The sequence below is a fragment of the Streptopelia decaocto genome, assembly GCF_964273445.1.
Source record: "Streptopelia decaocto genome assembly, chromosome: Z".
In the NCBI taxonomy this organism is placed as follows: Eukaryota; Metazoa; Chordata; class Aves; order Columbiformes; family Columbidae; genus Streptopelia; species Streptopelia decaocto.
In genome coordinates this window covers 25816226-25831636 of record NC_138657.1, presented here as the reverse complement: position 1 = coordinate 25831636, position 15411 = coordinate 25816226, and the positions used below count along the sequence as shown (strand labels likewise).

General features: G+C 38.1%; 1 protein-coding gene across 5 annotated transcripts in view; it reads right to left on the bottom strand.

The window, feature by feature from the left end:
• The window catches only part of CEMIP2 (cell migration inducing hyaluronidase 2), a 91813-nt gene that overhangs the window by 3478 nt on the left and 72924 nt on the right, over positions 1–15411 (bottom strand). For all 5 annotated transcript variants that reach the window (XM_082075557.1, XM_082075555.1, XM_082075553.1 and 2 more), the window contains 12 exons: positions 13487–13615; positions 12178–12266; positions 10142–10273; positions 9606–9641; positions 8747–8902; positions 6131–6308; positions 5428–5643; positions 4537–4745; positions 3791–3976; positions 2412–2631; positions 1718–1816; positions 419–567 (listed from right to left, as the gene is read on the bottom strand). In XM_082075557.1, coding sequence (XP_081931683.1) covers positions 419–567; positions 1718–1816; positions 2412–2631; positions 3791–3976; positions 4537–4745; positions 5428–5643; positions 6131–6308; positions 8747–8902; positions 9606–9641; positions 10142–10273; positions 12178–12266; positions 13487–13615 — 1799 coding nt within the window. The remainder of the gene's footprint in view (positions 1–418; positions 568–1717; positions 1817–2411; positions 2632–3790; positions 3977–4536; positions 4746–5427; positions 5644–6130; positions 6309–8746; positions 8903–9605; positions 9642–10141; positions 10274–12177; positions 12267–13486; positions 13616–15411) is intronic.

Genomic DNA, 15411 nt, shown 5'->3' with positions numbered 1-15411 from the left:
TTTTTCTGACACTAACTTCTTATCTTTCCTTAACGATAAGCACTTTTCTTCCTAGATAGGGAGAGAACAGTATGATATCTTGTCACATAGTTTTTGTCACTGTCCTTAAGTGACCTTATTAATTAAACATAAAGTTATTATTGTTTTAAGCAGTGTTATATTTAGTTTAAAAATTATTTTGAGGTGAAAGACAGGCGGCACTGGAAAACTGTAAGTGTTCAAAATTAGAGTTACTCTGTCTTCTCGAATAAGCTTAATGTCTGTGAAAATGCTCCTATGTTTCCCCTATCTCCTCAACTTAGATATAGCTTTTGCTCATTTTCAGTGCTCCTGTATAGATATCATTATTTAAATCCTTGTTAGAGAGCAGAGATACAGCTTATGGGATATAGTGGAAATAAGTGGTCATTACACATACCTTTGTGGAATTCCAGATCTTAAATACTCATCTACACGCTTAATATCTACTGCAGAAAAGAATTTTTTTCCTGACACTGTGCCAATGCAGGCATCAACTACAACAATAAGTATACCATCATCCTTGAAGGAAAACATAGTGTCATTGACCTAAAAAGGGAGGAGAAAAGTAGAAAATATTTTTTTTCTTTCTTTCTTAAAGTTAATATGAAATAAACAGTGATTCTACTGCACCCAGTGTTAATCTTCATCTAGTTTAGACACAGTGGTGTACTGATTTCTGGACAAATACTTGTTTCTTCCAGCATCTCCTGATTTTCACCCTTGAGGGGAGGCTTTCAGTGGGACTTCTGAAATTGCACGAGACTTCAGTAGATCATGCATTTCAGGTGGCTCAATACCTGCCTCAGTAATTGCTCCTGCTTCAGGAAGCTGAAATTCAGATACTGAACCATCTGGACTTCTCAGCAACAGCACAGTTAATCTGTCTGTGCAGCAACCCAGTTCCTCCCTACAGAGTGCTCCTACTGCTTTTGGATACGGCACATACATTGCCACAGAAGTTTGCTGACGCTGAGGTTACGCTGCTCACGTGCCATTTATCTGTTTAAATAACTCAAGAGTTCTACTATTTCAACCAAGCTATCGCAGTGACATTGCTGAACATAAGCCACATACAGACTTTTGTGGTGTGAGGATGTCTGCAAATGCTATTTCAGCATCACGTGCAATTCCCCTTCAACACCCGAATAGAAAAGTCAAATTAAACTACTTTTTATACCGGATCACATCAGTGGGCTTATCAGGACAGCATCAGAACGTATACAGAAACCTCTACGGATTCTTTAGTAATTGCCATTTTGAAGGAGTTTAGCAAAGCTTAAAGGTTTGAATGGCATCCTATTAACTCACCAATTTGTTAGAACAAAACTAATTTCAGTAACACAGATTTAACTAACAGGTTTTTTGTTTAGTTTGGTTGTTGTTTGTTTATTTTTTCCAAAGGCAGCCATCAATAAGTTTATATCCATCCAGATTTCAACATGAGTCTGAAGATTTTAAATTCTCCTGTACTGATACAATTTTCTCTCCAGCAGGAAAGCATTCAAATATAAAAATGGAGCTCTAGAGCCCCATTTTCTGAGGTTAAAACATCAGCTTTCTGATTGTTGTGTTTTTAAACCATGAACCAACACTTTTCATCCAAGTGAAGAAAAGTGAGGTCAGCATTATAGAGCTGTACAGCTTTTGTAATACAAACTGCTAAAGATCATAGAAGAAAACCATAAATAATACTTACAGAAATAAATGCTTGCTGACCTCTGCTTAATTCTTTTTTACCAGATGAATTAATCTGCACAAGGAGGTAGTTTTTGTGAGGATCGCTGGTGAATACCATCTGGATATCAAACAAAACATGTTAAGTACACAAATCCATGTGTCTTCAACACTTTCTCATGCCAGGCAATTTACAGCAGACCACCCATGCTCCAAAGCAAATGCATCCATTTGTTAGCAGCATTATTTATGGCACTAGCAATGCTAATAAGTATGTTGTATAGTGTAACCCATTTTATTCCTTGCTTTCAGTATTCTTCTCAGTTCTATAGCTAAACTGGTTAATATAATTTCAACATGATGCTAATAAGCGAAGATCCAAAGAAGAGAGAAAGCTGGTCAAAAACATATAGATCTCTGCAGCAAAGCTAGCCTACACAGAGTACAGACAGTACTGTAGCACAAGACATCAGATCTACCTATGTCCCTTCTCTGTAGCACTCGAGTGACAGGTGAAAAGTATTTTTCAAAGAGCAAAAACTCTTTTCAAAGAGCAAGGGACTCCCTGCCTTCTGTTGTACAGGAGATTAATGATGTGACCATCGCAAAGTGGCAGGTGCAGTATTCTGTGCTGAAAGACTCTAATCCTTCCCTAAATGAGTAGACAGCAACACCAACTACGCAGTTCATGAAACGTTTTGCTTATTTTATTTTACCTGAGTTGTGCCGCACTTTGTACATGGTACAGTAGTTTTTACTGGCATCTGCTTTATGACAGTTGGTCCTTGGTAGTACTTTGGGTAAGCTTTTGCTATGCAGTTACTGATCCCTTTTGCTGAATCTTTGGTCACAATCTTGATCCTTTCACATCCCTGAGATGAGCAATAACTGTGACCATCCCTATCGTATTTGGCTTGAAGAAATAAAAACAGTAACCTACACAAAAGGGGGGAAAAATAATCTAGATCAATTGCTGGAAAGACAGGTATTTATGTTAAACCTTAACAGCTCTACTTCATGGTTTTCAGAAGCAGAGAAACTATGGTATTCACTTCTGCACCATTGTTCAGACTTTTTCAAAATATTTACAGTTTACTAGAGTTAGGAAGTCTCTACTGGCATATCTGAAATTTCCAACAATCAAAGGAGACATCATCATGAATGCAAATGCTTGGAAAAAACCAGCCACTCCACCAATCAGTGGCTTACAGGAAACAAAAAAACTACAGAGCATAAATGTTTTCTTTGATCATAGATATTTGCAGATATGTTTGGATATTCAGCTTCACCGACCAGCACTAGACAATGTAATTGTACTGTTCCAAATGCCTGGAAATGCAATTTACGGGGTAATGGTCATTAATGTTTCCAGTACACAAAGACTGGTAATTCTTCCACTATGTATTTGACTGTTATCAATGTAGCTCTTAGACAAAGGAGACTTAAATGTATTTTGAAAGCTACTTTCATCTGCACACTTACTACAAACAGACAATGTAGCAGATAAGGGAACAAAATAAACAGGAGAATAAATTACAAATTAAAGCAAAACATCGAAGTGATGTATGTAGGACTTAATTTACTCTAAGTTGACCATATTCTAAACCTCTGAGAAGGATCTCAGCAGCCTCTGTCAGGTATTGTTCAAAGAGACAACAGGACTAAATACTTCAAAAAGGCTGAAAACAGATTAGGATTTTCAGAAATACATTACTGAAAGGTTCTTGGAACAGAAAACTTCTTGCAAATTTCTAGAATTTTCAGTTTAACAAGAATGTGCACGTTTTCTTTGAAGACTTAGAAGTTACTTCCTGAAATACACTGCTCTGCAGCACACCAGATACCACATTTTCCCCGCACACGGGGTAGGAAATTTCTCTGGCAACTGTGGTGCTCTTGTTAAAGCGTTTCAGTGACAACCACTGTATTTTGGAGATTCAAAGTCACGAAGTATTTCGTCAAATAGGCTTTGGACTTCTCCACAACAACCTTCCTCTTATGCAGGTGTCTCAATCAGTTGCTTTTAAAACTTATCAGACTGTATACTTTAGGGTTATACAACATCTTCCAATAAGATAAAATTACAAGAAGTTACCCAGTACTGTTGTCAAAGTAAAACTTCTTGTCTGATTGATTCTTTTCGAGCTCCATCATTGAAGATACAGGCATGTAGCGCTCCACCTTGCTTGACAGAGCAGATGACCGCCTTTGAAATGTTTCCAATACTATAACAAAATCTGTATTTGGTTGATAACAAAGGCCAACACGAACCCAGTCATTCCTGAAAACAAAAGAAAATGTATGATTCAACACAGGAACAGTTTAGATGACAACAAAGAGATCATGCAAAAAAAAACGAGTAACGGGAACAAAAAAGCTCTCAACCAGAACTTTCTTTCCTTCTCTACACAAACTATATCATTAAACATTATAACAACTTCAGTTCTCTCAGGATATATTTGTTTTCATGCTTTATACATTTAACAAGTTTAGCTGACAACAAAATCAAGTATGCTAAACTATTCAACTCCAGTTCTGTTCAACATCACTATTTGCACATTTTCTTTAACGGATTATTTGTAAAGACACTGTACTAGACAGAAGTTTAACTTCAGGTGCAGGTCTATCACTTTCTCTCTTGTTTTTCACACTTTAGTTTTTGTAATTATTAAAAATGAACAAACAAATCAAAAAAAACCCCACAAACAAAACAAAACAAAAACCCCCAAAACAACAAGATCCAGTCTTACTGATGATTGCAAGCTCTCATGATTCCAAATCTGCAGGACATTACTTCAGTATTGCCTTATGGATCAATGACATGAAAGAAAGTAAACGTACTTGTTGAAGTTAATGAGATAAAGATAGGTGACATTTGGAGCTTTTCCATTCCAATGTATTGTGTAGCCCTTTTGGAGCATCACTACCGGCTGGTATTGTTGAAAGACAGCTTTTTGATTAATGCCTCTAAGAACCATGGGATTGGCTGGGTACTCATCTCGTACAATAGTCATAGAAAGATTCTGTCCATTCCAGGTTTGGACATAAACCTATATGATATAAAGGAGGATGAAATAAAAGAGGAAAGATTTGGAGACTGTAAAAAAGGAAATGAAATAGTGAAGAATAGTAAGTACATTATTAGCCACAACACTACAATTTCTTCTCCTGAAGAAGAGCCCTATTTGAAAAACTATTTTAGATTTTGCCCATTTTACAGACAAAAAAAGGGGAGGAGAAAAAAATATGTATAGAACCAGCTGTGGTACTTGGCCAAACTCATACAGAACGGGAACTAGAATGGGAATCAAACCTATGTGAGATTTGTATGCAGAAGGTGGTATTTAACATCATTATTAAAAAAAAAAAAAAAAATAAAGAGAAAGAAAAAAGCAGCCCTTTAAAACCCACTCCGTGGAAAAAAGACAGAGCTCCAGTGGAAGAAAAGACCTCCAACAGGAAAAGGTTTTAGCAGATAGGGCTCCAACATGGAACTCCTTGTAGGCATACACATTTGGTTTTACCTTGCAGCATTTAATACTGTACTCCCAGTTTGTACGATGAAGGGAACACGATATACACGACTGGCTGAAAAGTGTAATATGCACAGAAGTGTTTTTAAAAGTCAAAGAATTTTTCAATCCGAAGATAGGTAATTGTGTTGTTATTACACTCCCCATGCTCCCACAAGCTGTTCATATTGTAAATTTTCTCCAAACAGAAAGTACTAGCCTGTGCATAAGTCCCACTGCAAACCACTCCACTCCATTCTGTAATATTAATGCATTTGGGGTGTTGAATCAAGTAGTTATCCATTCTGCCCACATAGGTGTCCTTGTAGTCAGTCACTGAACCATCTAGATCATGAAATATTGAGTTCTTGTCACCATCCAGATCTCCTTCTTCAAACCAGGGACCAGGTTTTCCAAAGAATGCTTTCAAAGAAACCTAGCAATAACAATTAAAATAGTTGTTTGTTTGTTTGTTTTCCCCAAGCGAAGCACAGACTAACATTTGCATACCTGCAGGAACACAGGAATTAGTCAAAGTTGATTAAAAACTTTAGGGAAAGGACAGTATAATCTTGCAAAATGGACATTTTGATTTTTAGTAATAGGCTCAGGCCAGCTTTTGCTTCTGAACAGCGTTAATATTTGCAAATGAAAATTCATTACTACGGATACACCAAACCTTACGAAGATATCATTTCAGCTTTACCATTAGCCATGAAAGAGATCATCATTGTAGCATAGCCTACATCTTCCTTGGTACTATTTTTGCTTGGGGGACAAAAGTGACTTTCAACAAAGAGAGAATCTCTGGAGTAGGAATGTATAGCAAAGATCAGCTAGGGCCCTTGGACATTAATTTCAAATACACCTAAAAGAAAATGAAGCTATTTGCAAGAATTAAGGAAAACTTGTAATAAACTTACGTTTGGACCAAACTTCACAAGAGAAATGTTGTTTTTTGGTGTCATCTGCCATGGATTTTTCATCAAGAATCCAACTGCACTGGTAAATCTGTCTGGAGTTGGCACAAAGTTTTTGAATGTGCACTTGGTAAGGTGAATAGGACCATCATAAATTTGAAAGCCTCTGATTGGAAATGTCCTGTTAATGCAAGCAAATATTTATAGCACCCTGTAACAAAACCCATGATAAACCTGAAACTGTATCACAAATGCATTTCTTCATAGACGAATCAAGAAAGCAACGTGAAGAGAAAAACTTGCGGGTTAGATTTTAGTAAAGTAGAACTTGCTTCTGCACTTTAATAATGGAATCATAGTATAGTTACAGTTGGAAGGGACCTTCAAAGGTCATCTAGTCCAGTCCCCCTTGCAATGAGCAGAGACACCTTCAACTAGACCAGGTTGCTCAGAGTCACACCTATCCTGGCCCTGAATGTCTCCAGGGACGGGGCATCTACCACCTCTCTGGGTGACCTGTTCTAGAGTTTCACCACCCTCATTGTAAAAAATATCTTCCTCATGTCTAGAATGAGACAAAAAAAATCTCCCACTCTTTTGAATTTTCCTGATGAAAGAGACTTCACTGTCCATTTGCAAATGTGTCACTTTCCAAATACAGGAATACAGCTGGAGACTACTATTTCTCTTCAACTGATCATGGTAACTGCGAGAAGTGCTCATAGACTGGAGGAAAACGAATGTCACTTCTAACTTGAAGAAGAAACACCCAGGGAACTGCAGGCTGATAAGCCCCAGCTTGATCCCCAGGAAGGTGCTGAAGCAGATAATCCTGGAAACCATTTCATGGCACGTGAAGGATGGGAAAGTCATCAGGAGTAATCAGTATGGATTCATCAAGGAGCAGTTATGCTTGACCAACTTAATAAACTTCTGTGATTAAATGAATGGCCTGATAGCTGAGCAGAGGGGAGTGGACATGGTCTACCTAAACTTCAGTAAGACTTTTGACACTATGTCCCATACGATTCTCATGAAGTATGGTGGATTGAAAACTAGCTGAATGGCTGGGCCCAGAGGGTGACGACATGAAGTCTCCTTGAAGGTCAGTAACTAGTGGTGTACCCCAGAGGTCAATACTGGTTCCAATATTGTTGAACACCTTTATTAGTGACTTGGATGATGGGGATGAGTGTAGTCTCAGCAAGTTTGCAGAGGATACACAGCTCTGAGGAGCAGCTGACACACCAGAGGGTCATGCTGCCATCCCAACATACCTCAACAGGCTGGAGAAAAGGGCACATGGGAACCTCATCAAGTTCAGCATGAGGAAGTGTGAAGTCCTGCACGTAGGGAGGAACAACCCTATGCACCAGCAAAAAGGACCTACAGGTCCTGGTGGAAATCGATTTGACCACAAGCCACAATGTGTCCTTGACACAAAGAGACAAACGGTATTCTGGGTTGCACTGGGAGAAGTGTTGCCAACAGTTCAAGGGAGGTGATCCTTTCTAACTATTCAGTACTTGTGAAGCCACACCTAGACTTCTTGTTCCCAGTAGAAGACAGACCTGGACCTACTGGAAAGAGTCCAATGAAGGGCCACAAAAATGATTAAGTGACTGGAGCACCTCTCATAGGAGGAAACATTAGGAGACCTCAGCCTGTTCAGCCTGGAGCAGAAAAGGCTCAGGCAGGAATCTCATCAATGTATAAGAATCTCTGAAGGGAGAGGGTAAAGAAGACTGAGTAAGGCTCTTTGCAGTGGTGCTCACTGACAGGACCAGAGACAATGGGCACAAGCTGAAACACAGGAGGTTCCTCCTGAATATAAGGAGAAACTGTCTCACCGTGAAGGTGAACACTAGCCCAGGTTACCCAGGGAGGTTGTGGAGTCTCCATCCTTGGAGATATTCTAAAGCAAACTGAACATGGTCCTGGACAACCAGCTCTAGGCGGCCCTGCTTGAGCAGGGAGTTGTGCAAGATGATGTCCAGAGGCCCCTTCCAACCTCAACTGTTCTGTAATTCTGCTCAACTAGACTGAATACCTCATATCACCACCATATTAACCTCTTCCCTTCAATTGGCTAAGCAGCAAAAAAACAGGGTCACCTAGACCTGCCTCACCATTCCTTCCTATTCTGTGGCAAGGATAGGACTTGACACTATGTTAAACAAGCATCACAGCAAGCCAGGTAGAAAAGGATCATGGTCACAAATTGGGATTTGTCACATAGAGACATAGAGTCTTTAGGCCTAAACTGACTCTTGAAATCCCTTTATCTGAAAGATTTCTTTATCCTTTTCCCTTTATCTTATCCTTTACCCTTTATCCTTTTCTCTCTTTCAGGCCTAAATGTCATTTAAGACTAAGGTTTCACTAAAGCAGGATAACTTAAAATCACTATGGAAAAGTGACCTATGGTAGCATCAGATGAAAACCAACTCAGTAAAGAGATGAGAATGACACAGCTGCGCACAAAGCAGTAAAAAGAAAAATAGGAAATCACCTTAAATACAGTCCTAATCTCTCACAGCTTGAGCAAGAATAGTATTTATATGTAAACCAGAGAACGTTTCATGTATAATCTACTTCCTTCACTCAGAATGTACTCACCGATTCCTAGGCAGAGTGCGCGCCTTGTTGTCTATTCCTCCAGTTCCTGCATATTTATTTTGGCCTCCTGGAAACCCATAATTCTTGCTCTCACCTATGAACAGCGACTCTGATACCTCCTGGCTGGCACCTTCATCGTTTGGGAAGCTCCCATCACTATTGAAGCAACATCAAAGATAAGCTTTTAGCCAAGACTCTTCCGAAGATGGACATACCAAGGCATATGCCTGCTTTTATTTCTATAACAGTCCTCCTACAGCATCACAATTTAGACTTAATTTACAGTACATAGATTAATAAATGTAATCATTAACAGTATTACAGGCTGTTTGAACTGCTAGCACGCAGCTGAGCATTAAATTTTCTATCTCCCTTTGCAGTGCAGCACTTTTTTACAGTCCACTTCTGCAATCCTAGAACCAGTTTGTCATAACCCCAAGGGAAGCACTTTTGGCTTACTAAGTTACTTGATTCTTTTTCATTAGAAATAGATTCTGCCCTCTCTAAAAGCTCATCTCCTTTCTTTTCCATTACTCACTTTCAACTGTTCAGGAGGAAAAAATCAAAAATGCCTAAGGAATCATACGATACCAAAACCACCTGGATAAACATAACCCTTCTGGTGAAGAGGCAGCAAATTGTGGTGTAAACCAAGCACAGGTTGAATTAAAGTACAAGCTTTGGCAGCTGTGTCAGTTTACAGCCTTTAACACATAATCTGCACCACTGCAAACAGAACCGGGCCCCAAAATGAAACTATAGCCTTATGAAAGTATACCTATTAATTTTAATAGATGGATATATATTTTCTAAGGTTTTATGCAAGAAAAATCAGAAGTAATTAATGTAAAGTACTCACCTAGCAAATGTCAGACCTATTCCATTGTCTGCGAACCTAAAAGAAAGTTCAAAGCTTCAGTCAAGTTTTCTGGATTATCCTACAATAAGCTACGGTAAGAGCAGCACATCCTGCTACACACTGAAGAAAGCCTGCATTTTTCTATTAATAGAATTTAGAACCATCGCATATTTAACTCTTATAAAAACGTTGCTGTTAAAAAAAAAAAAAAATCAAGTCTTTTTTTAATATATTTTAAGCAGGAACATGAGAGCTTCAGGAAAAGCACAGATACCTCAGTATAGATTTACTGTCTCCACCAGCTTTTAGACTTCTTATTACATAGTTTCGTTTTGCCATTTAAGGCCAGTTCTCATGTAATCACATATAAACTTGTTTTATTTCAAGTAGTGGAATGGTGTGAAAGCAGTTCAAGATATTGAGAAGTTCCTTGAGTTAAGCATTAATCTTCTCTTATAACCCTGTTACAATGCACATAAACAAAGCTTTGGGGAAATTTCTTAACAACATGCAGCTGTTTGCTTCTGGATACCTACCCTGAGTTTTGAATGAGGATATCCCCTCCCCTGACCCAGGCACCATGATCATTGTTTTTGAAAGAGATCAATCTGTCAATCAGGGCAGCAACTCGGGGCTTTTCAGGATCTGCATCTTGATGAGGTCGAAACCTGGAACAGATAAGAGCCCCAAACACTCAATGTAAGAATACCGTTTGTTTTACACGTGTCATATATGTTGGGCTGAGAGAGCTTGAAAGATAAACACTCATGCACATCTGATAGGCAAAATCCACTCTGCTTCATGTTTAGAATGACAGAAGCCAAAACGAGCTGCATTTCTAGTGCTCTATTTCTAAAAAAGTGTCTTCGGGGTATAATGAAGAAGGAACATAAAACTTCTCTTTTCCAGTAACTTTCACAGGCTTTTGCTCAATCTCCCCAAGTTACTTTAGCTGCATCTCACCTCCTTTTATCTCCTTGCTTTTTCTATTCACCCTCCCCAAAGTACTCCCTCCCCACTTGTACTGGAGCATATTGTGAAAGTTTGATGGAGGGAATTAAAGCTCCTCGGAAGGATACACAGGACTGACATGCACTACACAAATAAAAAGGCTGGAGGTTTGTCTAAATGCTCCTTCAGATCTTTCAAACTGCTTCTTTAAGCACACCTGAAGTATTTTTCTATACCAACCCTGACACTCCGCATTGCTAGCAAGATGGTCTCAAACAGTAAGTTATGGCTGGAACCTATTTTAGACAACAGGAAGAAACTGCCTGTTTTAAGACTGCTGGAAGCTTTCAGAGAAAAAGTAATACATTAAGAAAAAAAAAAACAACAAATATACATTTTGAGGGGGTAAAGATAATACATGCCCCTTATCCCAATCATCTAGTACTCTAATTTGGCTTTGCCCTGTCCTCCGCTGCCAAAGAAGGAAGGGGAGAATGGGTGAATGTTTGGTTTTGATAGTCTCGGGCTCCTCAATGTTTAAACCCTTCCAGTTTGGTTCCACGTACAGTGATTAGTGGCCTCGTGTAGTTAAGAGTGCCTCACTACTTCTTTGGCTGCTGTGAAATATGAACCACATGTCATGCACTGGGTTTCCCCCATCCTCTGTCAATGCCCTGTCAAAACGCTACAGGTCCTCACAGGGTATTTTGCCCCTCGTATCTTCCTCTTGACTGCCTATTATGAGTGAGGTAATCCACAAGGGTTCTAAGGGTTTTCTGTCAAAAGTTCATACCAGTGGGTTAATTTCTAGATCAAGAAGTATCAAGCACTGGCAAAACTGAGAACTTTCCTTTCTGCATCTGCAATTATCACTTAACTATCCTCACCCTAAACACAGGTTAATCAGAAATAAAGATAACCTTATGAACTATATTTTCAGTCTTAATGCTTAGCTGTCACACTGAAACATTGACAGCTATCCAATACTGTCATTTGACCACTACTCCAGGCTATTTTATTTGAAGTTCAGGACAAGACTAACCAGGAACAGTATGACTTGGAATCTTCCTAGACTCTTCACTGTTTTCTCTCACTTGGTAAACTACAAAAAATGTGGCTGACCATACTATCTTTGCAAATAGCCTTCAGTAAAACTGCACCAAAACTATGATCTCCATGTCTAGGAGGTACAGCAGGAAGCATTCAGCAGTAGGAAAGGCACGTGAATGTATTACTTGGATTCAAGCCTTTTTCTAAGAATTATTTAAAACTGAGTCATAAATCAGAAGAGCAGATTTTAAAGTAAGACTTTGATTTTAACAGCAATTCCAAAAAACACTTTAAGCATGACAGTGGAGCATGTTTAATGTGATGCCTTCTAAGGGGCTGAAAACTACCCTGAGCAAGGACTCAGAGGAAAAACCAACTCCTTTAAGGCTCACTGTGCTCTGTTGTTCCCAAAACAGATGAACAAATAAGGGAAAAGAATATATGAGTATCTGAAAGAATATATATGTTTGATTATTATAAATAAGTAATTATATTGTTTAAAATATGTTTTTCCTCCTATCAGTCTCAGAACTTTGCCATTTTCACTCACTTGGAAGAAAATATCCTTTACCTTGCATTGTTGTCCAAACAAAGATATTCTCTGGGATCATCAGCACTAGCATTAGTTGTTTTAACGCCCTTATCAATGAACAAACCAGCCTGAAACAAGCAAGGAAAGAAAATTCATACTATAAAAAGTGAAACTAGACATCACATTTCTAAAATTTAAACTTTATGTTCCGTCTGATACATATATTAGAAACTCATAGATCTTTCAGTGTGGGTTTAACTGACATTGTGGAAGAGAAAAACAGCATCTGCCTACAATAATCTGGATAGAGGAAAATAATTGCCTGGGATTATAAAGGACAAAAAGTAATGGAAAATTTAAGTTCTTTTCAGATTTCTTTCAGAATATCTAACTATTTGAGGTTTACACTTACTTACAGATGCTGTTCTAGAAAATCTGGAAGTCAATCCTGTGGTGAATTCAAAATATTCTCACAAATGGAAGAAAAAAAAACAAAGCATTTTTCACAATGTTGTATTTCCTTTAAAACCAAACTACCTTCACGACTAATGCTGATTTTTGCTCAAGCAATTATCAGCTTCAAACTCAATAATCCAGTATGAAATAATTTACTTGAGAAACAGAAGCAGAAGGAAACATTTGTGTTATTTAACCTGAATTACATACACAAATACCTGCAGCTACTTTCACCTCTGATCCAAATTGTGATTAGAGTTGAGTGCTCCTACAGGAGTGCTCCTCTGACCTGCTAGTGGAGTTCACTCTTTTAGCACGGAATTTTAAAACACAAACTGCCAGCCTTGTTTAAAGATAAAAGCCGTACAGCTGAAACACGTATCTAGGCTGAGAACTCTCTAACAAAAAACTGTTGCTAATGGCTGGGCTCCTGAAGGCAACCTGAAAGCTTAATCTCCAATTAGAGACTGTGCCATGATATGGTAACACCTGAGTTACTGTACATTAGTACCTTAGTGCCTACTCCAGGAAGCTACTGGATGAATCACAACTGTAATAAACTTTGATGTTGCAAGGGTCAGCTTTCTTCAGAGTAGAAAACAATGCTATCAGTAAGACAAGAGCATCTGAAATGCTACGTCTGAGATAATATAATTCACTAGATGTATTAATTGATTTTAGATGTTTGTGCCTTACACAGATAATACTCAAAACATGAAACTATACACGTGCTGATTATACAGTTGTACAATATCTAGTTAGAATCACACAGTTCAAACACAGCATGAATCCATCATCTAACCAACTTAAAATGTAAAAACAGACAAGTCCTAATACAAAATAGTTAGAAACAAAGAACTTAAAAAAAATTTTAAATAAGATAATATGTTACCTTAAAATTAGAATGAACCCTGTTGTTATAGAATATTCCTAGGGGTGTAAGCTCTGATTTGGTTTCAATAGCTAAACTATGAGAATCTCCTGTAGCAACCCGGTGGAACAAATACCATATTCCAGCATCCTGCAAGTAAGGAGAGAATGACATTACTTTTAAGTGAGGCTGATACTACTATCGGTGCTGATATTTCTAATCAGAAAATAAATGTACACTAAGTCAAACTTGGATATTTTAAGCAAGGAAGAGAACAAGGACATATCTAAAACCAACTGTGCAAAACAGAATATATTCTTCAAAATGAAGTCTCCAAACAATGGCCCAGTGAGAAAGCAGAAGTTTGTAAATAAGGCTATATTCTAGTGAATAATATGCACTAAAAAGTGTTTTGCTTCTCAGTGAAGCCATGCAACACCACATATTTAAGATCCTCTAATACTTCCAACCAGAAAACTGTTAGAGTTAATGTAATTTTTGCATTTCAGTTATATTTCATCATACACACTCTATTTTCTTTTGTTTACTAGTAAATCTTGCCATTTACAGCAAAATACTCAAAACATCTTCTTCCCTGCTTACTGTTACAGTCTGACTAAGGTTTGTTCATCTCCACTCACACCAGAATTTAATGACACAGCCAAAAAAGCCACAAGAGCTTTCAGAAGAAGGGAAAAAAAGCACATCAAGAAGTCTGGCCAGTTCAGAGCCCTGTGCCAATAACATGCAGTAATAATTTCAGCATCTGTTCATTTTCTCCACCTCTTCAACATCCCTGTTCTTAAAGAAGCTGGACTTATCTGTTAAATGAGACCTTTAAGAGTTCCCCTTTCAACCATTTTTGGGTTCGTAAGATGTGGCATCGCAACAGCACCTGCACAGCAGATACCTATAAACATGAAAAATTTTGCCTGACCACATGCTCTGTGCCCTTATAAAATAAAAAAAAAATATTGCATAAGGCACATAAAAGGATTAGACACTAGCTAAATGAACATTGCATACTGAGTGGTCCATCTCATGAAAAATAGTCATCATCCTTCAGTTCAAGAAACATGGGTAAAGCTAATTCATTTGGGCTTAAAAGATTTCATGCATTTCACTCTGAAAATATACTTATTTTCTAAACCGTCCTGGAAATTCTGCTTCTCAGTAACATACTCCCATTCGTAATGATGAGATACTTTGACATTTCTGGTGATTAACAATTCCAAAGCAAATGTGGATGTTCCATTAATAAAAATACCAAAATCTTACTTCACATATAATTAAATACAGCTCTGTGCTTGGCAGACTCAAGTCATTTTTATCCAAAACATATCCTGATGCTTGGAAAAAAAGTTTAATAACCTTAAGAGCTCCTTAAGCACTTGCAAGCATTCGGAAAAATCAAAACGGTTTTTTCCTCCCCCTCTCTCATATGCAGCTCAAACAAAAGAAACATCTATTGCTGATACACCCTTACAACAGGCTTCATTGTGCAATGAAGAAGCCGGAGTGGCACTGGAATTATTTTATTTGCATGTGAATTGTTATAGTTTATACCAGCAAAAGCTCTACAGTGCAGAGTTTGTCTCAACACAGCTGAAGTATTCTGTTTCTGAAACATAATAAGCTGTAGTCCCTTTATACTGTCGTGTTTATACCCATGCAAGGGAGGTATATCAGAGTGGCAAAACTTCATACCACGCACAAATGTTTGCTCTGACCACGCACATTCTCGTAACAACAGGAAGTGACATTTACTGGGATATACTACAGAAGCAGAAAAAAAAGTGGGGTTTTAAGCACTAGATGAAGGAAGCTGTTTCCTTTAACTTAGGCTGGAATGCTAATACACAGTAACTGAATAGGTCATAAAGGAGACAAAATAGAAAGATGTTGCACTGGGAAGAGAATAATTGGTTTGATTTGATAAGTATGTC